Consider the following 21103-nt stretch of genomic DNA (forward strand, 5'->3'; position numbering starts at 1 on the left):
TGGGTTGACTTTGGCAGCCCGTTTAGACACCCCATCATGGGAAAGCTCCTCACCCAGCCCCAGGCCTGGGGTTCACTCCTTCAAGGGTGGCACTAGCTAGCTCTAAGTGTCTCTTATGTTTCTTCAAGAATTGCAAAAGATGATATGTTTTTATTTGGTTTTCCAAAGTCCACCCATGTAACAAAGTAAGACAAGTATACTTTAGTGTGCAGTCCAACGTAGGGAGTCAAGTGTAGAAGCCAAGCTCTGGTCATCTTTAGATTCTTCTGTAGCTATGCAGTGTATTGGTTAAGAGCAAGGCTCAGGGAGCTCCACTCATGGGTTCCTTAGCAATGGTACTTAACCTGTGTTTCAGTTTCTCTATCCCTAAGATGGAGGTACTGATACTACCTGCTTTATAAGGTTGTGAGGACTAAGATGACTCTTACATGTGGTGTCCTTAGGACTCATGACCCTTAGCAGGTGGCTCTACCAGAGGTAACTGCGGACTTGTATTCCTGCTGAGGCTCTTACTGCCTGCTTTGTTTCTTTGGGCTTCTTGTCCTTTCTTCTCTTTCTTGCATATATTCCTAGGATTAGGGATCTGGAGACATTTGTGAATGCCTACCTTGGAGATACTGCAGGTTCGGTTCCAGACCACTGCAATAAAGCGAATGTCATAATAGAGTCCCACAATTTTTTTGGTTTCCCAGTGCATATAAAAGTTATGCTTACACTGTACTGTAGTCTAAGGTACAATAGCATTATGTCTAAAAAGCAATGTACATATCTCAAAAAATATTGCTAAAAAGTTCTAGCTGTCATCTGAGCCTTCAGCGTGTCGTAATCTTTTTGCTGGTGGAGGGTCTTGCCTTGATGTTGTTGGCTGCTGCCTGATCAGGGTGATGGTTGCTGAAGGCTGAGGTGGCTGTAGCAGTTTCTTAAAATAAGACAACAATGAGGTTTACTGCACGGATTGACTCTTCCTTTCACGAATGATTTCTCTGTAGCATGAAATGCCGTTTGATAGCATTTTACCCACAGTAGAACTTCTTTCAAAATTGGAGTCAGTCCTCTCAAACCCTGCTGCTGCTTTATCAACTAAGTTGATGTCATATTCAAAACTTTTGTTGTCAACAATCTTCATAATATCTTCACCAGGAGTAGATTCCATTCCACTTCTTTGCTCATCCAAAAGAAGCAAATCTTTATCCGTTAAAGTTTTATCATGAGATTGCAGCAATTCTGTCACATCTTTGGTCTCCACTTCTAGTTCTCTTGCTGTTTTTACTACGTCTGCAGTTGCTTCCACCACTGAAGTCTTGAACCCCTCCAAGCCATCCTTGAGGGTTGGAATTGACTTCTTCCAAGCTCCTATTAATGTTGATATTTTGACCTCTTCTCATAAATCACAAATGTTATTAATGGCATCTAGAATGGTGAATCCTTTCCAGAAGGTTTTCAATTGACTTTGCCCAGATCCATCAGAGGAATCACTGTCTATGGCAGCTATAGCCTTACGAAATGTATTTCTGAAATAATAAGGCTTGAAATTTGAAATTCCCCACTGATCCATGGGTTACAGAATGGATGTTGTGTTAGCAGGCATGAAAACAACATGAATTGCATTGTGCATCTCCATCAGGGCTCTTGGGTGACCAGGTGTATTGTCAATGAGCAGTAATATCTTGAGAGGAATCTTTTTTTCTGAGCAGTAGATCTCAACAGTGGGCTTAAAATATTCAGTAAACCATGTTGTGAACAGATGTGCTGTCATCCAGGCTTTGTTGTTCCATTTGTAGAGCACAGACAGAGAAGATTTAGCATAATTGTTAAGGGCCCTAAGATTTTCAGAATGGTGAATGAGCATTGGCTTCAGTTTAAAGTCACCAGCTGCATTGGCCCCTAACAAGAGTCAGCCTGTCGTTTGAAGCTTTGAGGCCAGGCATCGACTTCTCCTCTCTAGCTATGGGAGTCCTAGATGGTATCTTCTTCCAATAGGAGGCTGTTTCATCTACGTTGAACATCTGTTATTTAGTGCAGCTACCTTCATTACTTACTTTAGCTAGTCTTCTGGATAACTGGTTGCAGCTTCAGCACTTGCTGCTTCACCTTGTACTTTTATATTATGGAGATGGTTTCTTTTCTTAAACATCATGAACTATCCTTTGCTGGCTTCAGACTTTTCTTATGCAGCTTCCTCATCTCTCTCAACCTTCACTGCACTGAAGAGTTAGGGCCTTGTTCTGGATGGGGCTTTGGCTTAAGGGAATGTTGTGTTTGGTTTGATTTTCTATCCAGACCACTAAAACTTTTTTCATATCAGCAGTAAGCCTGTTCTGCTTTCTTATCATTCATGTGTTCACTGGAGTAACACTGTTAAGTTCCTTCAAGAACTTTTCCTTTTCATTTGCAACAAGGCTAACTATTTAGGGCAAAGAGGCCTATCTCAGCTTTTGACATGCCTTCCTCACTAAGCTTAGTCACTTCTAGTTTTTGCCTTAAAGTGAGAGAGGTGTGACTCTTCCTTTTACCTGAATACTTAGATGCCAATGTAGGGTTATTTTTATTTTTATTTTTTTTCCAATGTAGGGTTATTAACTGGCCTAACGGCTGGTGGTGGAGCAGTCAGAACACACACAGCATTTATCGATTAAGTTCACCATCTTTTATGGGCACGGTTTGTGGAGCCCCAAAACAATTACAATAGTAACATCAAAGATCACTGACCACAGATCATAACAAATATAATAATCATTTAAAAAGTTTGAAATATCGTGAGAATTACCAAAATGTGAGACGCATAGTGAGCAAATGCTTTTGGAAAAATGATGTCAATAGATTTGCTGGATGTGGGGTTGCCTCAAACCTTCAATTTGTTAAAAAATGCAACCTGCAAAGTATAGTAAAGCAAAGCACAATAAAAGAAGGCATGCCTATACTGAAGATGTAAAGGGGAATAAATAGCAAAAAAAAGACACCACTCAATTTGTGGTCTTTCAATAGTCAGATTACATGTTCATGTGCTCTTACCCAAATGTGACTTTCTAAAGTGTCCTGGTGGAAGCCCCCTGATTTAAGAATTTGAGATTTCACAAAATTCACAAAAGTTCCTAAATCCTTAAATATACTAACAAGTTCCAGTAAAAGCCAGTGGAATAGGCTGAAAATTGTGACTCAGTTTAATTCTATGTCATATTCTTTCTAACCATTATTCATGAACATTGTACTCCTGATGACCATATTAAAGTTTCCAAGTAACTTTAAAGTATTATTAAAGACCCCATGTACTTTGTCTTTCCATGGTTTCTCTTCTGCAATGGGCAAAATTTAAGGTTAGGATGTCTACCTCTACTCAAGCCTTCCCATCTCCCCCACTTAATTTTACTTCTTTAAAAGTAGACTTTATTTTTTCGGACAGTTTTAGTTTGCAGAAAAATTGAGAAGATAGTATAGAAAGTTGCAATATACCCTGCACCCAGTTTCCCCTATTATTGACATCTTATGTTAGTATGGTACATTGCTTCCATTAATGAATTATAATTGATACATTATTATTACTAAGGCCCCAATTGTTCAGATGTTTTAAATTTTAACCTAATGTTCTTTTTCTGTTCCAGCATCCCATCCAGGATATTTTACATTTAATTGTCATGTCTCTCTAGGCTCCTCTTGGCTGTGACAGTTAAGGCTCCCTTTTCATAACAATTATTATATTACTGTAAGTTATTTGGTACTATTCACTATTGTGATCATGAAATAGAATGCATTATTAGTACCTACACACATAGTTTAAACATCAATATGATGACCTAACGATATAATGAAGGAGGAGTAAAACAATAAATATTTAATATGTAGTTGCTTCTATAAATGCTCAGATCTGCATCAGAAATCATAAAATAGTCAGATACTTGTACCCATTTATAATTCAAGAGCAATAAGACAAGACTCTGGAATATTACTGACACTTTTTCTTTATTTTTGACATTTTGAAGTAAGAGCTAAATAAAAAATACTCATATACACATTTGGAATTACTGGGCCTGTGACAGTTATACATTTGACAGGTGCTGATGTATTGATTGCCATGGGTGGAACTGGTGTCACTGTCTTGATTTCCCAAAACAGTGAACAAAGTACAATCTCTCCTAGATTTATGCAGTAGTTGCATTTACAGAAAATCCAGTGTGTACTCAAATGGTGCAAAAAAATATTTTGTCTATATGGAAAACAGTTAAAGTTCTAATGTAATTAGAAGCACATTTTAACCGCCCCAAATGTCCAGTCTGACACACAAACAACCCCTGTGCTGCAAAATCCTGCCCTGGAGGCACTTCCTGCGTCCTCCTCCATCTCCCGTTAAATGCCACTGCCCCCTTCTCATCATTGTGAGAAACAATCAAAGCACATGCAAATTTCCAAAACGCCCCCTAGGGGGCGGTACTGCTGTGGGCTGAGGTGCTAGACGGCGTAACAGGGGACTTGCCTTGATTTCTTCCTTTGTAAAATGAGGATAGCAGTGGTTAAGGGATGGAGACAATGCACGTAAAACACTTAGCAAGGTGCCTAGCACACAGTACCTCCTCCAGAATGTAAGATAATATTATCTCCCCAACAGCAGAGATTGGGGGAACACTGTGTTCCCCCAGATAGATGCGGGTGAGTGAAGATGGGAATCAGGCAAGCACCACATTCCCTGCCTCCAACATGAAACAAGGAGTGAATTATTAAACACTTAGAGCTCACAAAAAGGAGAGCCCGGGGAGAGCCGGAGTCAGAGAAATCTTTCTGGAGGAGACAAGATTGGCTTATTGAGCCAGGGCAGCTGGTACTTGAAGGAAAATATATTTATCCCATGAATAATAAATAACTCCTAGACCCTTACGTCTCAGAGCGTGGTCTTCAGACTAGCAGCATCAGCAGCGCCTGGAGGTTTGTTAGAAATCTTAGCTTTTACCCTAGACCCACAGAGTTAGAATATGCATTTTAACAAGAATCCCAGGTGTTCAACTGCACATTCACAGTTGCGATGTGATGGCCTAGAGAACCAACTGAGGAACCAGAGGAAAGAACAATAATACTTTATCCTTTGAGAGAACACAGACCTTGGGTGCTTGTGTGAGAGGAATAGAGAGAGGAGAGAGAGAGAGAAAAGTTCAGATTGTGGAGGGTAGTTAGGTAGTGAGAATCTTAAAGGTGGTCCTAGAGCAATCAATCTATATCAGAATGTGTGTGTTATTCAGATGAAGAGCCTCTGCCAGATCCCAGATTTACTGAATCAGAATCTCAAAGAACAAGGAATCAGCATTTAAATAAATTAAAAAAAAAGCTTCCCCAGATGATTTAAGAATGGGGAGGGACTAACACACCACTGTAAAACAATTATACTCCAATAAAAACGTTTAAAAAAAAAAGGAATGGGAAGGGAGCTTTAAAAAATACCCACCTTATCACCTGTGATATTAGAATCTCTAGCAGCAGCTGAGTCCTGGGTATTTTTGTTTGTAAACTCCCCAGGTGATTCTTATGTTTGAGAGCCATTGACGGATTAAATGCGAAAACCTGGAGGAAAACAGTCTGGGTGGGAGAGAGTAACAGAGGTGTGTGTGTTGGGCTGTCTGCAAATACCCGAAGGCTGTCTACCTCAGAAGAGAGAACCAAGACCAGTGGGTAAAAATTTTCGTTGTTTTTTGTCCAAAGAATCATAGCGTTTTTCTTTGCTTTTTCCCCCTTCCTTTCCTCCCTCCCTTCCTAGCAAGAAGGGGCCTTTGAAACGCCCTAGTCCCAACTCTTTCCGCTTGTAGTTAGATGAGTGGTCCAAAAGGTAAAGTGAGCTGGCCAAGGTCAACTCAGATATTCTCATTCCAACCCTACAACAGCAACAAAATAAAATGAGACCCTCTTCCCAGTGCTGGTGCTGTTTCCACTGCACGACAAAGGCATTTAAATCCCGTTCCGATTTCCATCGCAGGCAAAGCGAGAATGAGAAAGGAAACGGGTTACTCTTCAGAAAACAGGGTGCCGTTCCCCACAGTAGGCAGGCTTTAAACGAGGAATTGGCATTTTAGAGAACTCGTTAAATCTGAAGACTGATTATACATAGGAAGGTGAAATCTAGGTTCGTGAATTTGGATGTTGCTATTACATTCAAGCTGAATCTGACAAATGGCCTATCCCCCCTCGGCACCTCTCCGAGCTACACCGCCGGGCGTGGGTCCCGGAGTGGACGAATTCGCCGCCTCGCTGCGGAGATGAGCCCGACGGCGCAAAGGGACGAGCTCCGCGCGCTCAGAGGTGGGGACAGTTGGCCGCGCCAAGAAAGCCAGGGGAGGGCTTCGTGTAGGAGGGAGGCTTCCATCGGAGGCCTGAAGTACGGGCAAGACTCGGCTACTCAGAGGGGGAGTAGAGAGCTGGTGGGGGACCGGCTGGGACCAAGGCCCAGGGGCAGTCGCAAGGGGGGCGGGGTAGGGTCCAAACATCTTCTAGAACGCCCTGTGCTCCTAAGATACCCGGTCCCCTTAAGTTGGTGCTGGAGGGCAATCGAAGCTCCTAGAAGAAGGCCCGACACGGATGGGCTTGGGGGCAGGTGAACCTCGTTTCCCCGGGATGGGCGGTGAGAATGGCAGCCCAGGCAGGAGACCCTCCACAGTGTCTGAAGCCTGTGCGACTCCAGAGGAGAAAGATGCCCAATTAGGGCGCTGATGGCTTTTCTACCCAAGCGCGGCCGCAGGCTTCTCGGACGGTAAAGGAGTGGAGTCCGGGGTCGGGGGGCGGGGGCGGTCTCCTCTGGTCACCATCCCGCGGCACGAGTGGGGCAGGTCTCCCGTCACACCCTCACCGGGCCCTGCCCCGGCCGCCTGCTAGTCACGGCTCTCCCAGTCGCCCTCCCACACCGCCGAGCCTCCGGGTATCAGGCCCGGCCGCATCCCTCCCTTCCCACCGGCCTCGGAGCGCCGGCTCCGGCGCCCGTGCCTCGGGGCGGGTCCCTGCCGCACGCACCTGCCCCCGGGGGCGGAGCGCGGCGCCGACTACTGGGCTCCAGGCTCTGCCACCGGCCACGCGAGCCGCGCCGCGCCCGCACCCCCCGCCCCCTGCCGCCGCCGCACCTCCACTCCGCGGCGCCCGCCCTCCCTCTCCGCGCGGTCGGTGCGTCCCTCCGCCTGTTCCCAGCCGCTGCGCCTCGCACTTCTGACTCGAGTCCCCGCCGCGCTCGTCGTCGCCGCCGCGCGCCATGGAGCCGGCCGTGGGCAGCGAGCGCCGCAGCCCCCCGGGCCCCGCCGTCCCGCCACCGCCCCGGGTCCACGCGCCCTTGGCCGCCGCCCCCGGGCCGGGCCCGCTGAGCTCCCCCGCGCGCGAGCCGCCGCAGCCCGAGGAGGAGCGGCAGCTGCGGATCAGCGAGAGCGGCCAGTTCAGCGACGGGCTGGAGGATCGAGGTGAGCGCGCGCCGCCCCGGGCCCCTTCCTCCGGCCCGGCCCCTTCCTCCCGCCCGGCGGGCGCGCTGAGGAGCCGCTGCTCGGGGCCCGCCTCTCCCCGCCGGCGGGTGGGGCCGGGCGCGGGGCTCGGCGCCTCGGCGCGCGCGGGGGCGCGGAGCCGGGACTTCCCGCGAAGGCGCGGAGAGCAGAGGGCGGCAGCCCCACCTCCCTCGGCCGGCGCCGCCGGGGCCGCCGAGCCTTCGCCGGAACCGCGAACCGTGCTGCCTCCTGGGCGACCCCGCCGGGGCCCGCGCCCTCCTCTCGGCCAGCCCTGGTCCCTCCGGCGCCCACTGGAAAAGTTTGCAGGAGGCGTGTGTGTGTGTGTGATTTTTTTTTTTTCCTTTGCTTTCGGAGCCGAGCGCTCCCGGGGACTGCGTGTCCCGCTCAGTTGGGAGGGTCTTGAGCTCGGTGCATCCTCCTTCCCGAGCCCCCTGCGGCCACCGCCGGCTCCCCGGGAGAACTTCCCTCTGCGGATTTAGCCTTGAGGAGTCCCTCGGCGACCGCCCCGGCGAACGGGAGTCGGGTGACTCCCGACTCTCATTTACAGGGTACCCAGTTTACCGTGGGTCACTGCCCCGCTGTCTGCCGGTGGGGGGAGAGGCCTGGGACACTTGGATTTGGGCCACCAATCCTGGATGGATGCCACTGGAACCTGATGGTTCCCGGAGCGCCCATCCCTAGCCCCTTCAGAATCCTTCCCCAGACACTGGCCTGGAAGCCTGCAAACGTCCCTTTCCGGGGAGGCCAAACCCGACCCTCCGACCGACAGCTGATGCCGCCTTTGAGTTGCCCATAAGAAATGGGAGAGACTACCCTATTCATTGTCGTGTCTCTCTACATTCCTCTTTTTCTCCCTCTCTCGTTTCCTTTTGGCTCAGAGGGGGCCCTCTTCGTAGCCACGTCGGTACCTTCTCTGCTTCTTGCTGAATCGAAATCCAAATCGGCCCCCTCAAAAAGACTCAGTGGCTTTCCTAAACCCGGTTAGTGGCCGAAACGGGATTCTGACAGCCGGCCCTTCAGGGGGAGCCGGCCCATCGCCACCTCCACCCCCTGTTCTTGGAAGCCTTATTTTGTTGGCTGCGGCGGACTTGTATATTTCAGTCTTCGCAGGTTTCTGTCCTATTCTTAGTATCTCCTGTACATTTTTATTCCGGTTTAGTGTTCGGATGCACGATCTCTTCTTTCCTCTTAGAAATTTTGAACTGTAGCATGTGAAGCATGCAAACGGCAATTCCCAGAGAGTCGGCAGGGATGCCCGGGTGAGAACTGGAGCCCCTCCAGGTGCAACGAGTTCCGCGCCTGTGTTGCAGTTTCTCCTCCTGTTCTCACCTAACTCGATTATCATTTTCCAGCTGATGGTGGGTGACATCACAAGCACCCAGCAAAACCTGTTATTTTTAGTGTAGGTCGTGTTAATTACCTTTCCCACTGTAACTAATGTTGTAGGATTATAAAATTTTTGCACTGAAGAAAGACCGAACTCTGGGCTGGGCTTATTTTTGTAGCATTGCAGGTCATCTGTAAAAGCTGGCCTATTTCTCCCCGCCTCACAAAATGATAGGAGGGAAAAAAGTGCTAGGGCCAGTTAATATTTAGTGTCATTTTGTAGCTCATGCTCAAGTGTAAAAAGCCCTTCTGAATTTATTCTTTAGGTTATTTTTCACTGGTCAACTGAATTTCATTTTCCATTATGTTATAGCATGAAAGCATTCACTGTTCATAAACTGTCACTGTGTGAAAGCGCTGCATGTCGCACACTGCCTCTCTGTTAAGATGAACCCTGTCCCCCAAAGAACCCAGCGCCATGTGGCGTTGAAAGCTGAAAGTCAGTGTGACATTCTTCTATTTGACCCATTCCTGGCAGCAAAGAGTTAATGCTGAATGAGTCATTTTTATTAAATAAATCAGAAGCTTAACTAAGGAGGTTTCTTATAATATTTTGTGTTTGTGTTATTTTTTCTTAACGGGGCTGCATCTTTCCAATATCGATTTTTTGTATCCCTTGGGAACTGTTCAATTGCTGCTACCTTTTTCCTAATGGTGAGAGGATTTGGGGAGGAGGAGGCGTCAGCAGTTGCCTGATGTGTATCTCTACATCATGCCTGGCTTGCTTTCTTCGAGGCCTAAATACCTACCAATGGGTATGTGTGTTTGTGGTGGGTGGGCAGCTGGATTTGTACCTATACTTGGCCTTCTCTCTTGCCCTAAATTCCTTCTGAGCTATCAGGACCCTGTGACAGGCTCCATTTAACTTTGATCAAAGGCTTGCTTTATAAAAATCTAGTGTTTGGAGGCTTGAGAGGTATTTTTTCCTTAGAAGTGATGTGGGCTGGTTCCCAGGACCCTAATGAGCTCATATATCAGCCAAGTGACACTGCAGTTACTGAGCCTTGTAGTTCAGGGAGCAAGAGCTTTGTGGTCCAAGACCTTTAGGGACTAAAACAAAACATAGGCCAAGTTTGTCTTACGCATTTCCACGCCCTACCTTTTAATACCCACTCTTCTCCCCACAGGTGTTTTCCCATCATTCTGCCCCAAGCCTTAGGGCCCTAGAGTGTTACATGCTTCAGCATTTCCTACTACCTTCCCATCTAATGAATATACCCCTTCCTTCAGAGAATCCAAGCGTGACTAACTCTTAGGAGAAAGCAATTGGAACTAATTCATACTAGCATGGAAATGACTGATGGCTTCAATCTCCCTGCATATATTTGCATCTCCTCCACCCCAAATAAGGTATCAGTCCTTCATTAATACAACCCTTATGCTTACTATTGCCAGGCCCAAATTACCAATAGGTGAAATTCAAGTGAGATTAAACATTTGAATGTGGAGGCCAGCTACGGGTAGGAAGGATCCAGCCCTGTGTGCAAATCTGAGGCCTGCCTTGGCTTCTGTAGGCTGCGCTGCTTTTCTTCTACCTTTGACACACAGCTTCCTGAAAGATTCAGGAATTCTCAGCACATCTCTGTGGCTTGCACGTGTGCGTGCAGCTAACACGGGGTGGAGGTGGTGGCACCTGTGTGCGGACCATTCATTTATGAGCTGGGTCCTCATAGGTCATTATACCCCACACCCTTTGAGGAGTGGGAAGTTTTCCATTCTTGGTATTGGCTCTATTTTTAGGAAGGAAAACTAGCAGGAAACAGAAGGTTGGATAGAAATGGGAAAGTTCTTCCCTTCTTGGACAGTCTTCCAATTTACTCCAGTGTTTAAAGTTTGAAGTATCTCCTGGGGAAGCACATACAGGATCAGACCTGGGGAAGAACTACCAGTCTTGTTGATCAGAGGATTCAACTGCCACCTTAGCAGGGCAGTGCAGCCCAGGTGAGCTGGCATTCCGGACTCCCTCCAAGGGGAGTGCTGGCCCACTCTGGGGCGAGGCACATGATTGGTCTGTGCGGTCAGCTCCAGTCATACTGTTGGAAACAGCTGGCTTTGGTAGGGAAAATAAATGTCATGTGTTGGAATTGAAAACCCAGATCCTTGTTGTTTTTCTTAGGAAATTAAATCTACTTCTAGAAGAAACCTCGTTTGTAGCCCCAGTGGATAACCTCTCAAGATGGTTGCTGTCAAAGTACCCAGCAAATGAACTGCTTATTTGAGTCAGTACTTAAGTGTTACAGCTTCACTCCTCTTGAAAATCAATTGGCCAGGATGAAAGAAAGATTTCCATATCATTTGGGCAAAGGGAAATAAATTATTGGGAGTCACTGGGACCTGCTTCTTCTAGGTTGTGGCTTTAACTGGAGTCGAGGGTGATCACAGTTGAAAATTAGAATGGGGTGTTTTTCAGCAGCTAGGGAAGCAGACAAAGGGACAGTTTGAAATCACTTGTACCCAGGGCACAATTTGATAAGAGAGAAGGTTTTTCTTTTTTCCATCCAAGTGCATTTTTAAAGGAAGGTTTGGGGAGATTTTTACAGTGAGGTGATGGAGATGGAGTTTATTACCTACCTTTTGCAAATTTATCTACCTTTTGGTTGTAAATAAGTCTACAGGTTTCAATGATTAAAAAATCTGTGGGGCCTTCCCTGGTGGCGCAGTGGTTGAGAATCCTGCCAATTCAGCGGACACGGGTTCGAGCCCTGGTCCGGGAAGATCCCACATGCCGTGGAGCAACTAAGCCCGTGCGCCACAACTACTGAACCTGCACCCTAGAGCCTGCAAGCCACAACTACTGAGCCCACGTGCCACAACTACTGAAGCCCGTGTGCCTAGAGCCCATGCTCCACAACAAGAGAAGCCACTGCATTGAGAAGCCTGCGCACCGCAGCGAAGAGTAGCCCCCGCTCACCACAACTAGAGAAAGCCCGCGTGCAGCAACGAAGACCCAACACAGCCAAAAATAAAATAGAAAATAAAATAAAATAAATTTATTAAAAAAAAAAATCTGCGGCTGTACACTGGACTCAGTAAGCAGGCTTCTCCACATTTCCTGTTTACTTAGGCCTTCTTAAGGGTGTTTGAATCTGGGTAGTTAATGGAATTGGGAAGTTTTAACAGGGTCCTTGTTATAATTTTTGAACAGGATGCAGTTTTTGGCAACCAGAGGCTTAATGTGGTACCCAGTCAGTCTAACGGGAAGATGCCTTTTCCACAGTGCTTAGGTGTGATTTGTCGCACACTGTGCCTTATTTTACAGGTGGGTGCTTAAGCTCTGACTGCCAATTCCTTCATCATTTGGAGCTGTTGTGATGAGGGTGCCCCACCTCTGAAAGGTGTATTATGGGTTGTTTGGCCAGAGATGTTGTCCTGTTTATGTAGAATGCCGGGCTGAGAGTTTGGTTCTTCATGCAACTAAGAGATGCCGTGTATGATCTCTTTACAAAGGAGAAGAAAGAATATAAATCAAGATCATGCTGGAGATGTTTTAGTCTTCAACCCATGGCTGCAGAAGCTTGGGCACTGCCTCAGAGTCGTCCTGAATTTCTGTTGCTGTTGAGGACTCTCAGTGTTGAAAGCATAGGAGACGAAATCAAACCTTTCTTACACGTGACCCACCTGGGAGGTGACCTCCAGTTTTAGCGGGTTTACCCCGCTGCAATACTGTGAGAATTTTTTGACATTTGACTGATACAAAGGAATAGATACTATAGAGCAGAAAGAGGAGGGAAGAAAACGTGGCGTGTAATTTAGGCCTGGTGGCTGCTGGTTGTGGTTAAAGAGAAATGGTCCTCCTTCTGTTAACTGTTGAGGGGAGGCATGGAGGCATTTGTATTCCACAACTCCGAAACCCGGTCCGCCGGTTAGGGCCATGCTGATGGAGCAATGCAAATCAGTGCCACGCCGAGGAGCACAAATGCCCAGCCAGATGTGGGCTATCTGTGCTATTTTTCTAACGAAAAATTCTCGTTAGAAGGAGCAGCACCTATGTGAGCCAGTGAGCCACAGGGGCAGGGCGATGGCTGGGGTCATATGTCAGGTCAGGGGGTGGTAGGTACTTTACAAAGAAGACAGCTGCCATTACCCTGCGGAAACACGAGCCAGATATTGCCAGAACCCGAGATCTTTCAAGAGAGGCCAGAAAGCTTGATTTCCATACGACTCTCCTAAATGTTAAAACACCTCTTGGATAACTGAATCACTTTGCTGTACACCTGAAACTAACACAGTGTTGTAGATCAACTATATTTCAATGAAAAAACCCCACATCTTGGCCCGCGGGCTGTCAGTTTGCAATCCTTGGCTAAGAAAGAATAGCTCTAGTTGTGGGTTTCTTAATAAGGAAATGCCTAACTTCCTTTTCTCCTTGTTTTTGTCAGGCTTACTAGAAAGCAGCACTCGGCTAAAACCCCACGAAGCCCAGAACTACAGAAAGAAGGCGTTGTGGGTCTCCTGGTTCTCCATTATTGTCACACTGGCCCTGGCAGTGGCTGCCTTTAGTGAGTATCCGGAGTCTTGCTGATCGACATATGTGCCGGTGTTGCCTGTTTTGTTCTCTCACTCCTATGGGATGTGCTTTTGCTTTTAGCTATCATTGATGAGTAAATTTTTTTCAGTGGTTGCATAGTCAGGATGCTTATAAATTAGCAAAATGGCTTCTCTGCTCTGCAGAGGCAAGAGGTGGTTAAGAAGAAGAAATGGAGAACGGGACTGGGAGCTTTGGCTCTCATCAGTATGCGGGTTCGTGGCAGTAGATTCTGGCTGCCAGCTGAATAGTGAAAATATTCTCTTGGTGGATGCCTTCAGCCTGGGCTGACATGTGACAAATATACATGCTTGAGATTCGTATTTTGAGCTTCATCCACCAGATGAGTGCAATCGTTCCCCCGATTGTATCTGCGTAAGGTTTAGAATAAAATCATCCGTACATTTTAATGAAAAGAGAATGGGAGGGTCCTCTCTCAAGTTTTCAGTGGCCACGGAAGCAGAAATATTTATTATAATCAAGAAGAACTAAGACAACTGAACACTTTCTGCCCATGGATGATCCTTTGTCCGTGTTAGGAAGCCCCATGACATGCGTTGTTCTCTGCTAACATTTGCAGCCTATAGAGATGTGTGTGTGGTGTTTATTCTTAATCGTGCAGTGATTCACAAGCTTAAGCAGTGACATTCAGCTTCAGCTCAACCTTGCTGGAAACCACAGTGTTATTTATTTATTTTCTTTAATGCTAGGGAAAAGAATGTATTTTGTGCATTTCGTGATTAATTTATGACTTTAACAAAGATCTATATTCTAAGTGATGAGTATCGTACGAGGTGTCTCATGTGACACCCCACAGAGTAGGAGAAGAAAGGGCTGTGTCCGCCGGAAGATGCTGGCCTGTGTGTGTTTGAAATTCCGTTCTGCACAGTTAGAGCTGCTGCTGGAAGTTGGTGTTGGCTCCCAAGAGGGAATATTAGAATTTGACCGAGTGCTCCCCGCAAAACTCAGCATAGTTTCCTGGAAGCAATTTATATTGGAAACGCTGTACCATGTCTTGGCTTTTTGTTTTGTTTTGTTTTTTTGTTTTTTGTTTTTTTAAAGCCACACATTTAGCAGCCAAGGATAATGCATTTCAGGGTAGAAACATTTACCAGTGAGCCAGACATCTGATCAAGAGGAATTCTGGGAAGGGTAAGCTGGGACGAAGTGAGAGAGTGGCATGGACATATATACACTACCAAATGTAAAATAGATAGCTAGTGGGAAGCAGCCGCATAGCACAGGGAGATCAGCTCGGTGCTTTGTGACCACCTAGAGGGGTGGGATAGGGAGGGTGGGAGGGAGATGCGAGAGGGAGGAGACATGGGGATATATGTATACATATAGCTGATTCACTTTGTTATACAGCAGAAACTAACACAACATTGTAAAGCAATTACACTCCAATAAAGATGTATAAAAAAAAAAAGGAATTCTGTTTCCTGAAAATAGCTACTCCTCCTTTTTTTTTTTTTTAAATGCTGAAACAAGAATAACGAGCCCGATTGATGTCCCTGGAGGATAATTTGGTCACGGTGGCTGGTGGTGGGGTCCGAATCTGACACCATAATTTACATATGGAAAGAAAGAGGAACGCCAGGAAAGGAGAGGTGATTTACAAACAGAATAATAGTTACTCAGATGCGTGGCTGTGTGCCTGATAGAGATGTTAACGACTCTGTAATGTGGGTGTTTGAATGAGGACCTGAATGTGAAGAAATACTGAGCAAGTCTTTCCTTTGGGAGAAGAGTCCTACATTTGATGTCTTTAATCTCAGAATAAGAACAAATTAGGAGGAAATTTTGGTTTCCCGTATTATGTCTGATCAGTTGGATTATCATAAAAACTTTGTTCCATTTCTTATAATAGGAAAAGACTGTTGCATAATGCATATGGAATTCGAATATTGCTTTGTGAGAAGCGTTCTGTTTCTTTTCAGAACGATCTTACCACTTTTTTATGGCAAGCAAACAATTTAACTCCTGTAAGTTCTTGCCTATAAAACGTTGGCATTGACATATACATGATATGATCTTTGTTGCTTTCTATGGTACATTCAATTTGTTCCCAAGTTGCTTTCAACTTGTTCTGGTCCAGTGAAACCAAAACATGTAGAAGATAAACTATATTTTTTCCCGCTTTAACTACAGAGTAGCTGCAGTGTATGTGCACCTGTCTGTGTTTCGTACTTTAGACCCTTGAGGTGGCCTGTGGCTGTGTTGTTAGCGCTGCTGGTTTTACTCTTTAGTTTCCTAAGTTTATTTTGTAACATGAAATATTAAAAAAAATTTAAGGCATCGTTTACATGTTGACAGGCCTTCGCTCAATCCTTTTCATAGTTTTGAAGGGAGAGAAAATCAGTAGAGATTAAGCAATATAAGCTGACTTTTGAAGTTGTGTAAATTAGTATTTCAAGGGAAATGGTACGTTTCAGAAAGTGCAGTAAAAGTATTTTTAGAAAAGTGTCAGAAGGAGCCCCCAGTCTTCTTCTCCAAGGAGGTGGTTGACAGAGAGATGGGATAAAATGGAATATGGTCTGGCTTGGCGAACCCCCGTTTTATCCTGTGAAATGGTCAGGTTGAACCAGTTAGCATTTTGAAGAGAATTGCTATAGAATGCAGTGCTTTGAGATGGCAGAGAAGTGGTCGGAGTGTGTGCCCGCGCGCATGCACGCGCGTGTGTGTGTGTGTGTGTGTGTGTGTGTGTGTTGCCAGGGGGTGATAATCATGGTGAAGAGTAGAAGACTGTGTGTATTGTCATGCCTTCTTGCCACTACTGGATGGTAAACTCTTTGGGAGCAGGAAGAACATCTTTACGTGGAATCAGTACTCAAAGTTGTTGAATGAATGAACTGAGAGAGATTTTAAAAAGCATTTTTTCGGTTAGGTGGAAGGAAAAGATTTCTTAGAAATAAATTTCATCTAAACATTTGTTTAGATACCAGGCTTAGGTCTCATTTATTTTATGAACAATTGAAATCTTGTCGAGACAGCTGGAAAATCCGACAGCCGTTCTCTTGCTAAGGGCCCTGTCTTGGAGCTGTATCTGCAGGTTCAGTTAGAAACCCATCTTTATCTCCCCACCTGCCATTTTCTCTTTACTCGTAGATGCTGATTTTTAGCTGAGCATCCTCTGGAGAAAGGCTATTGTCTCTTTTGTGTTTGGAAATGAGGCTGCTGGATATATATAAGTTTGGGGGACACCTCTTTTCTCAGGGTTGGAAAGATGTGTAGTTTTACATAGTGTGTACATTGCAAATAAAGACTATTACCCTTTACTTCCTATATGCTTCCGAGTAATCAGGTATGCCATGTTTCCCAAATTAGTACTTTCCATAAGACCATTAGATGAAACTAGCTTTGGTCAGTATTACTGAGTGATCTGTGACAAATCACTTACAAATGTAACTATGGTTGACATTCATGTGTCTGGTGTAGTTTGAAAAATTAGGTGAATTTTTAAAGTTTGTGACTTGAAAGTATTTTGAGAGGAATATGTGCTTTGAAAGGGAAATGAACTATTTTTGATAATACTTGGTAATGTAGTGATTTTTTGGACCTGCTCAAATGCTGATATAAAACCAGATGGTAATACATCTTGAATATTTCAGAGACAGCTCTAGTTTGGCTTTAGAATTACTTCTGTTTATAATCGGTAGGCAGCATGGAAAATGGCAATCCTGTTATGAACAAACCTTAAAAAAAATCTGTTTTAATAATGAGGCTAGAAAGAGAACAGAAGTTCTGTTTCAGAATTCAGGGTTTTGACATCATTGATGTCTTTGTTAGAATGATTTAGGAAAATGCATTCTAACTCTTTCTGAGCTTTGAATGAGTGCAAGTTAATTTTTAGGCACTCAATACATGTTCTGTGAGAAATGAAGATATATTTGAAACATTCTCAGGAGAAAACTTTTCCTAAGATACACAGTTCTACTTTAAAAAAAAAAGTACTCCAAACCAAGATCTTCTCAGAAAAAGCTCACTCAAAATTTTTGTGAATCAGTAGATTTAAGAATTAGAAAAATTTCTGAAAGGAGTGATTTTATATTTGGGAGTTTTAAAATAATATATCTGATTTTCATATAAACTGTTGACCCTTAAAAATGGTAGAATAAGTGTACTTATTCTTTTTATTTTTAATTTGTGAGTCCAAGAGTTGAGAGATAAGTGAAATGAAATTACAGATTCTTCTATAAACTCAGCAAAATATGTCTGGGAACTTTTTTAGGTATCTCTCAAGTGACACATTTGTGAGGTGGGAAAGAAGACAGAAGATCTTCCAGTGGCTTTCTGGTGCCCTAAGAGTAGCGTCTAAATAGTTCCAGTGGTGGGACTTCCCCGGCGGTCCAGTGGTTAAGACTCTGCTTCCAATGCAGGAGGACAGTCGGGGAACTAAGATCCCATATGACCCGCGGCGTGGCCAAAAAAAAATTTACAGCGGCCTAAAACGTGCGTCCCGATCTGACCCTTGCCCCACTTTCTCAGACACCCCACCTTCTCCTCAGGATGGGGGTGGGCATCCTTCAGCAAAGCTCATCTTCCCATGGATCTCCACGTGGCTGAATCCTCAGGGGGGGCCTCCCCAGTCACCAGGACTCATCCCCCAGAGTAGTTTTACCCATCACACGGTGTATTTTCTTCATCCCAGTTTTCCCCTTTGTGTCCCCACCTCCGTTGGATGACGCCGCCTGTGAGGCCCTCGGCTCTCCTGCCTGTGTCCTTAAGACTCAGCCCCTGAACTGTTTCCCTGAACCAAAGACTTCAGCACTCGGTTTTTATTCTGCTCATAGAATGATCCTTCGTGTCGTTTGCTGTTCTTTTTTATTTCTATTGATAAAAGAAGTATGTGCACATTATAAAAATTCGTGAGGCCAGAGGTACACGGTGCCAGTCTCTTTCCCATCCTAACCTCTCTCCCTGTTCCTGCGCCTCCCGGACGATGTTTGTTGCCCGTGTCTTGTATTTTCTTCTAGACATTCTCTGGGCACGGCAAGCCCAGATGTGGGGCCGTGCACGCTCCCCGTTGGTACTTAGGTTAGATATGGCGTCTTATTCTTGCTGGTCTTTCAAAGAGCCCGGCCTCTTCCCAAGCTGCTGTTTCCCTAGCGTAGCGTGAAGTCGATTCGAGGTGGAGAGTTTTCCGGAACAACTTCCCAACCACGGCCTGCCTGGGCTGCTGAGCCGGGTGACACGGTGGGGACAGGATGTGGGCAGGAAGCTTGTGAGCCACATCCTGGGCGTGCTGAGTGGGATAACTTGCTAACCCGGGAGCGTGCCGGGCGAACGATAACCGGGGATGCTGATTCTGAGAGGTGGAAACCAGGAGGGAGGAACAGGCTGAAAGGCAGTTTGGGCGCCTCATCCTGACAACACGCCCTGCCTCCGGGTTCCTCCTTCACATCCTCGAGGTCGTGTCCTCACAGGTTGCTGCCTGGTCCCCTCCCCCATGCTGGCTCAGTGATGCCTCATGGATGCGCAGTAGTATTTTAGTCCCACCCCTTTGCTTACCTAGAGTCTCCTCCTGACCTTGGCCCCTCCTTCCTGGCTGTACTCGGCTCCTCCCATCTCCCAGCCATGCCAGCCCACAAACGCTCCTTGTAGTTCCCCAAGTGCTGCATCCAACCCTGCGCTCTCATACCCATGCACCTGCTCTGCCCTTGGCCTCAGATGCCCTTTGTTCCTGACCCCCCGCTTTGTTTTCTTGCTAAATTGTATTTCTCCCCCAAAACTGAGATGAAAGATCCCCTCTTCCAGGAAGCATACCCTGACCCTCCGGGCTGTCTGAAATGCCCCTTTTGCCCATAGCCGCGTGGGCACCCAGCAGTCAGGAACGTGACACCCAGCAGTCAGGAACGTGACACCCAATCGTTGTCGCTCTGTGCACTGATACATCCCCCTCAGGGGCAGGGCGCCGTCCTCTCCAGTCTGCTTTCTCAGCCCCTAACACAGTTGGCGCTCAGATATTGGTTGGACTGGAGTAATTTTGACATCTTCCTGCTGAGGCCATCGTGGCTGCAGCTGGTCGAGGATGTACATTTGCAGGTAAAGAGCTCCGAAAAAGGCACGGCAGCGTTTTCAAGTGAACGGAAACAAGGGGGAAAGCCGGCTTCACCTTTGTGGGTACGGGGGCTGGGGCATGCAGGCCCCTTCTCTCCCCCTCCCCCTCATTCCACTCTCCCGCCCTCCCCTCTCCCTCTGCCTCCTCTTGGACCGAAGGATCCAGGGTTCTTTTGACCGGACTCGCTTGTGGCTGTCAGGAGAGCGCATCTTCCTGAGTCTCCACGCTTAGCATGAGCTGCTGTTTGCAGCCGCAGTGGAGGAGGGGTCTTAGCAGCTGCTCGCTTGTTCTGCCTGCCTTCTCCCTGCATTCTGCACACAGCCTTGAATTAAAAGTGTGGCCAGGGTGCATTTGCACGGGGGTGTCTTTGTCACACAGCGGTGGCAGTGGCTCAGGGGAGCTGGGCAGTGAGCCCCGGCTGGGCTCATCTCATTAGGCTCGCCGGGTCCTTGCCCCTCCTTGCTTGCGCCTGGGCTCTGCTAGGAAATGGGCCAGCGCCCTGTGGGAAATTCCTGAGGGCTTTTCCTATTGCCTCTCAATCTCTTTCCAGGCATATTTGTTAGCCGGTTGGACAAGAAGGGGTTTTCTGGTCTGCTTGTACTCCAGAGCTGTGATTTGGTCCTCTGGGAATTGCCTCTTGAAGATGAATGTCTGGCAAACTTCTTGAGAAGAGATTATTTCCTGGTGTCCCATCCTGAGGGCCGAAGATGATGCCAGAGTGTGGGAGAGAACCCTCCTTCCCCCAGTGAAGGGACCTGTTCCTCACTCTCTGCCAACTCTCCCATGCCTATCAGCTCATCCTTCCTTCCAGCTGGTGGATGTGTTCATTCAGTCCTTAGTGAATTTCTGTTGCCTGTCTGCTCTGCTAGGTATGACAGAGAACATTAGGAAGTGGGACATGGACCTAGAGACTGTCATACAGAGTGAAGTAAGTCAGAAAGAGAGAAACAAATATCATATATTAACACATATATGTGGAATCTAGAAAAATGGTACAGATGAACCGGTTTGCAAGGCAGAAATAGAGACACAGATGTAGAGAACAAACGTATGGACACCAAGGGGGGAAGGCGGGGGGGAGGGGTGGTGATGGTGGGATGAATTGGGCAATTGGGATTGACGTGTATACACTAATATGTATAAAATAGATAACTAATAAGAACCTGCTGTATAAAAAAAAATTAAATTAAAAAAAAAAAAAAAGGAAGTGGGACAGTCTCTTGTTCCCCTTGAAGAGCTCCAGCCTAATGGGAAGGGGAACTCCGCAGATGTCAGAGCAAATAGTAGGGGCTAGAGGACTTTTACCTTCAGTGAAAGGCTGGACCAGAATAAACCCACTCACCAGCCTAGGAAGACAATGAGGAAGCTTATCTGACTCAGCTTAGCTTGGTGAGGGTTGGGGAGTGTTCCACTAGAACTTATAACCACGGGATTACCTTGTGCAAGTTTGTGTTTGGAATTTTCATAGGTTGATTTCCTAAGAAATAGGCCCTGAGACTCTGAGATTTACTGCAAGAGGCGTATTGGGAGTGGAGGCTGGGAGAGGCTCTAAGGAATAATACCTGAAAGGGAGCAAGGGAATCAAGACTGGGCAGAGGGAGAAGTTGAACTTCGATGCTGTTACCTCAGAGGCTTGTCCCACAGGGACTTAGAAGCTGGAATGGCCCTTCAGAATTG

General features: G+C 46.4%; 1 protein-coding gene across 1 annotated transcript in view; it reads left to right on the forward strand.

Annotated features, from left to right (window-relative positions):
• Positions 1 to 6996: 6996 nt before the first annotated feature.
• The window catches only part of TMEM163 (transmembrane protein 163), a 256787-nt gene continuing 242680 nt past the window's right edge, over positions 6997 to 21103 (forward strand). Inside the window, exons 1-2 of the mRNA XM_082397929.1 lie at positions 6997 to 7415; positions 13220 to 13339. Of these exons, the coding sequence (XP_082254055.1) occupies positions 7214 to 7415; positions 13220 to 13339 (322 nt within the window). The 5' untranslated portion in view covers positions 6997 to 7213. The remainder of the gene's footprint in view (positions 7416 to 13219; positions 13340 to 21103) is intronic.

The sequence above is a fragment of the Balaenoptera borealis genome, assembly GCF_965194805.1.
Source record: "Balaenoptera borealis genome assembly, chromosome: 6".
Classification (NCBI taxonomy): domain Eukaryota; kingdom Metazoa; phylum Chordata; class Mammalia; order Artiodactyla; family Balaenopteridae; genus Balaenoptera; species Balaenoptera borealis.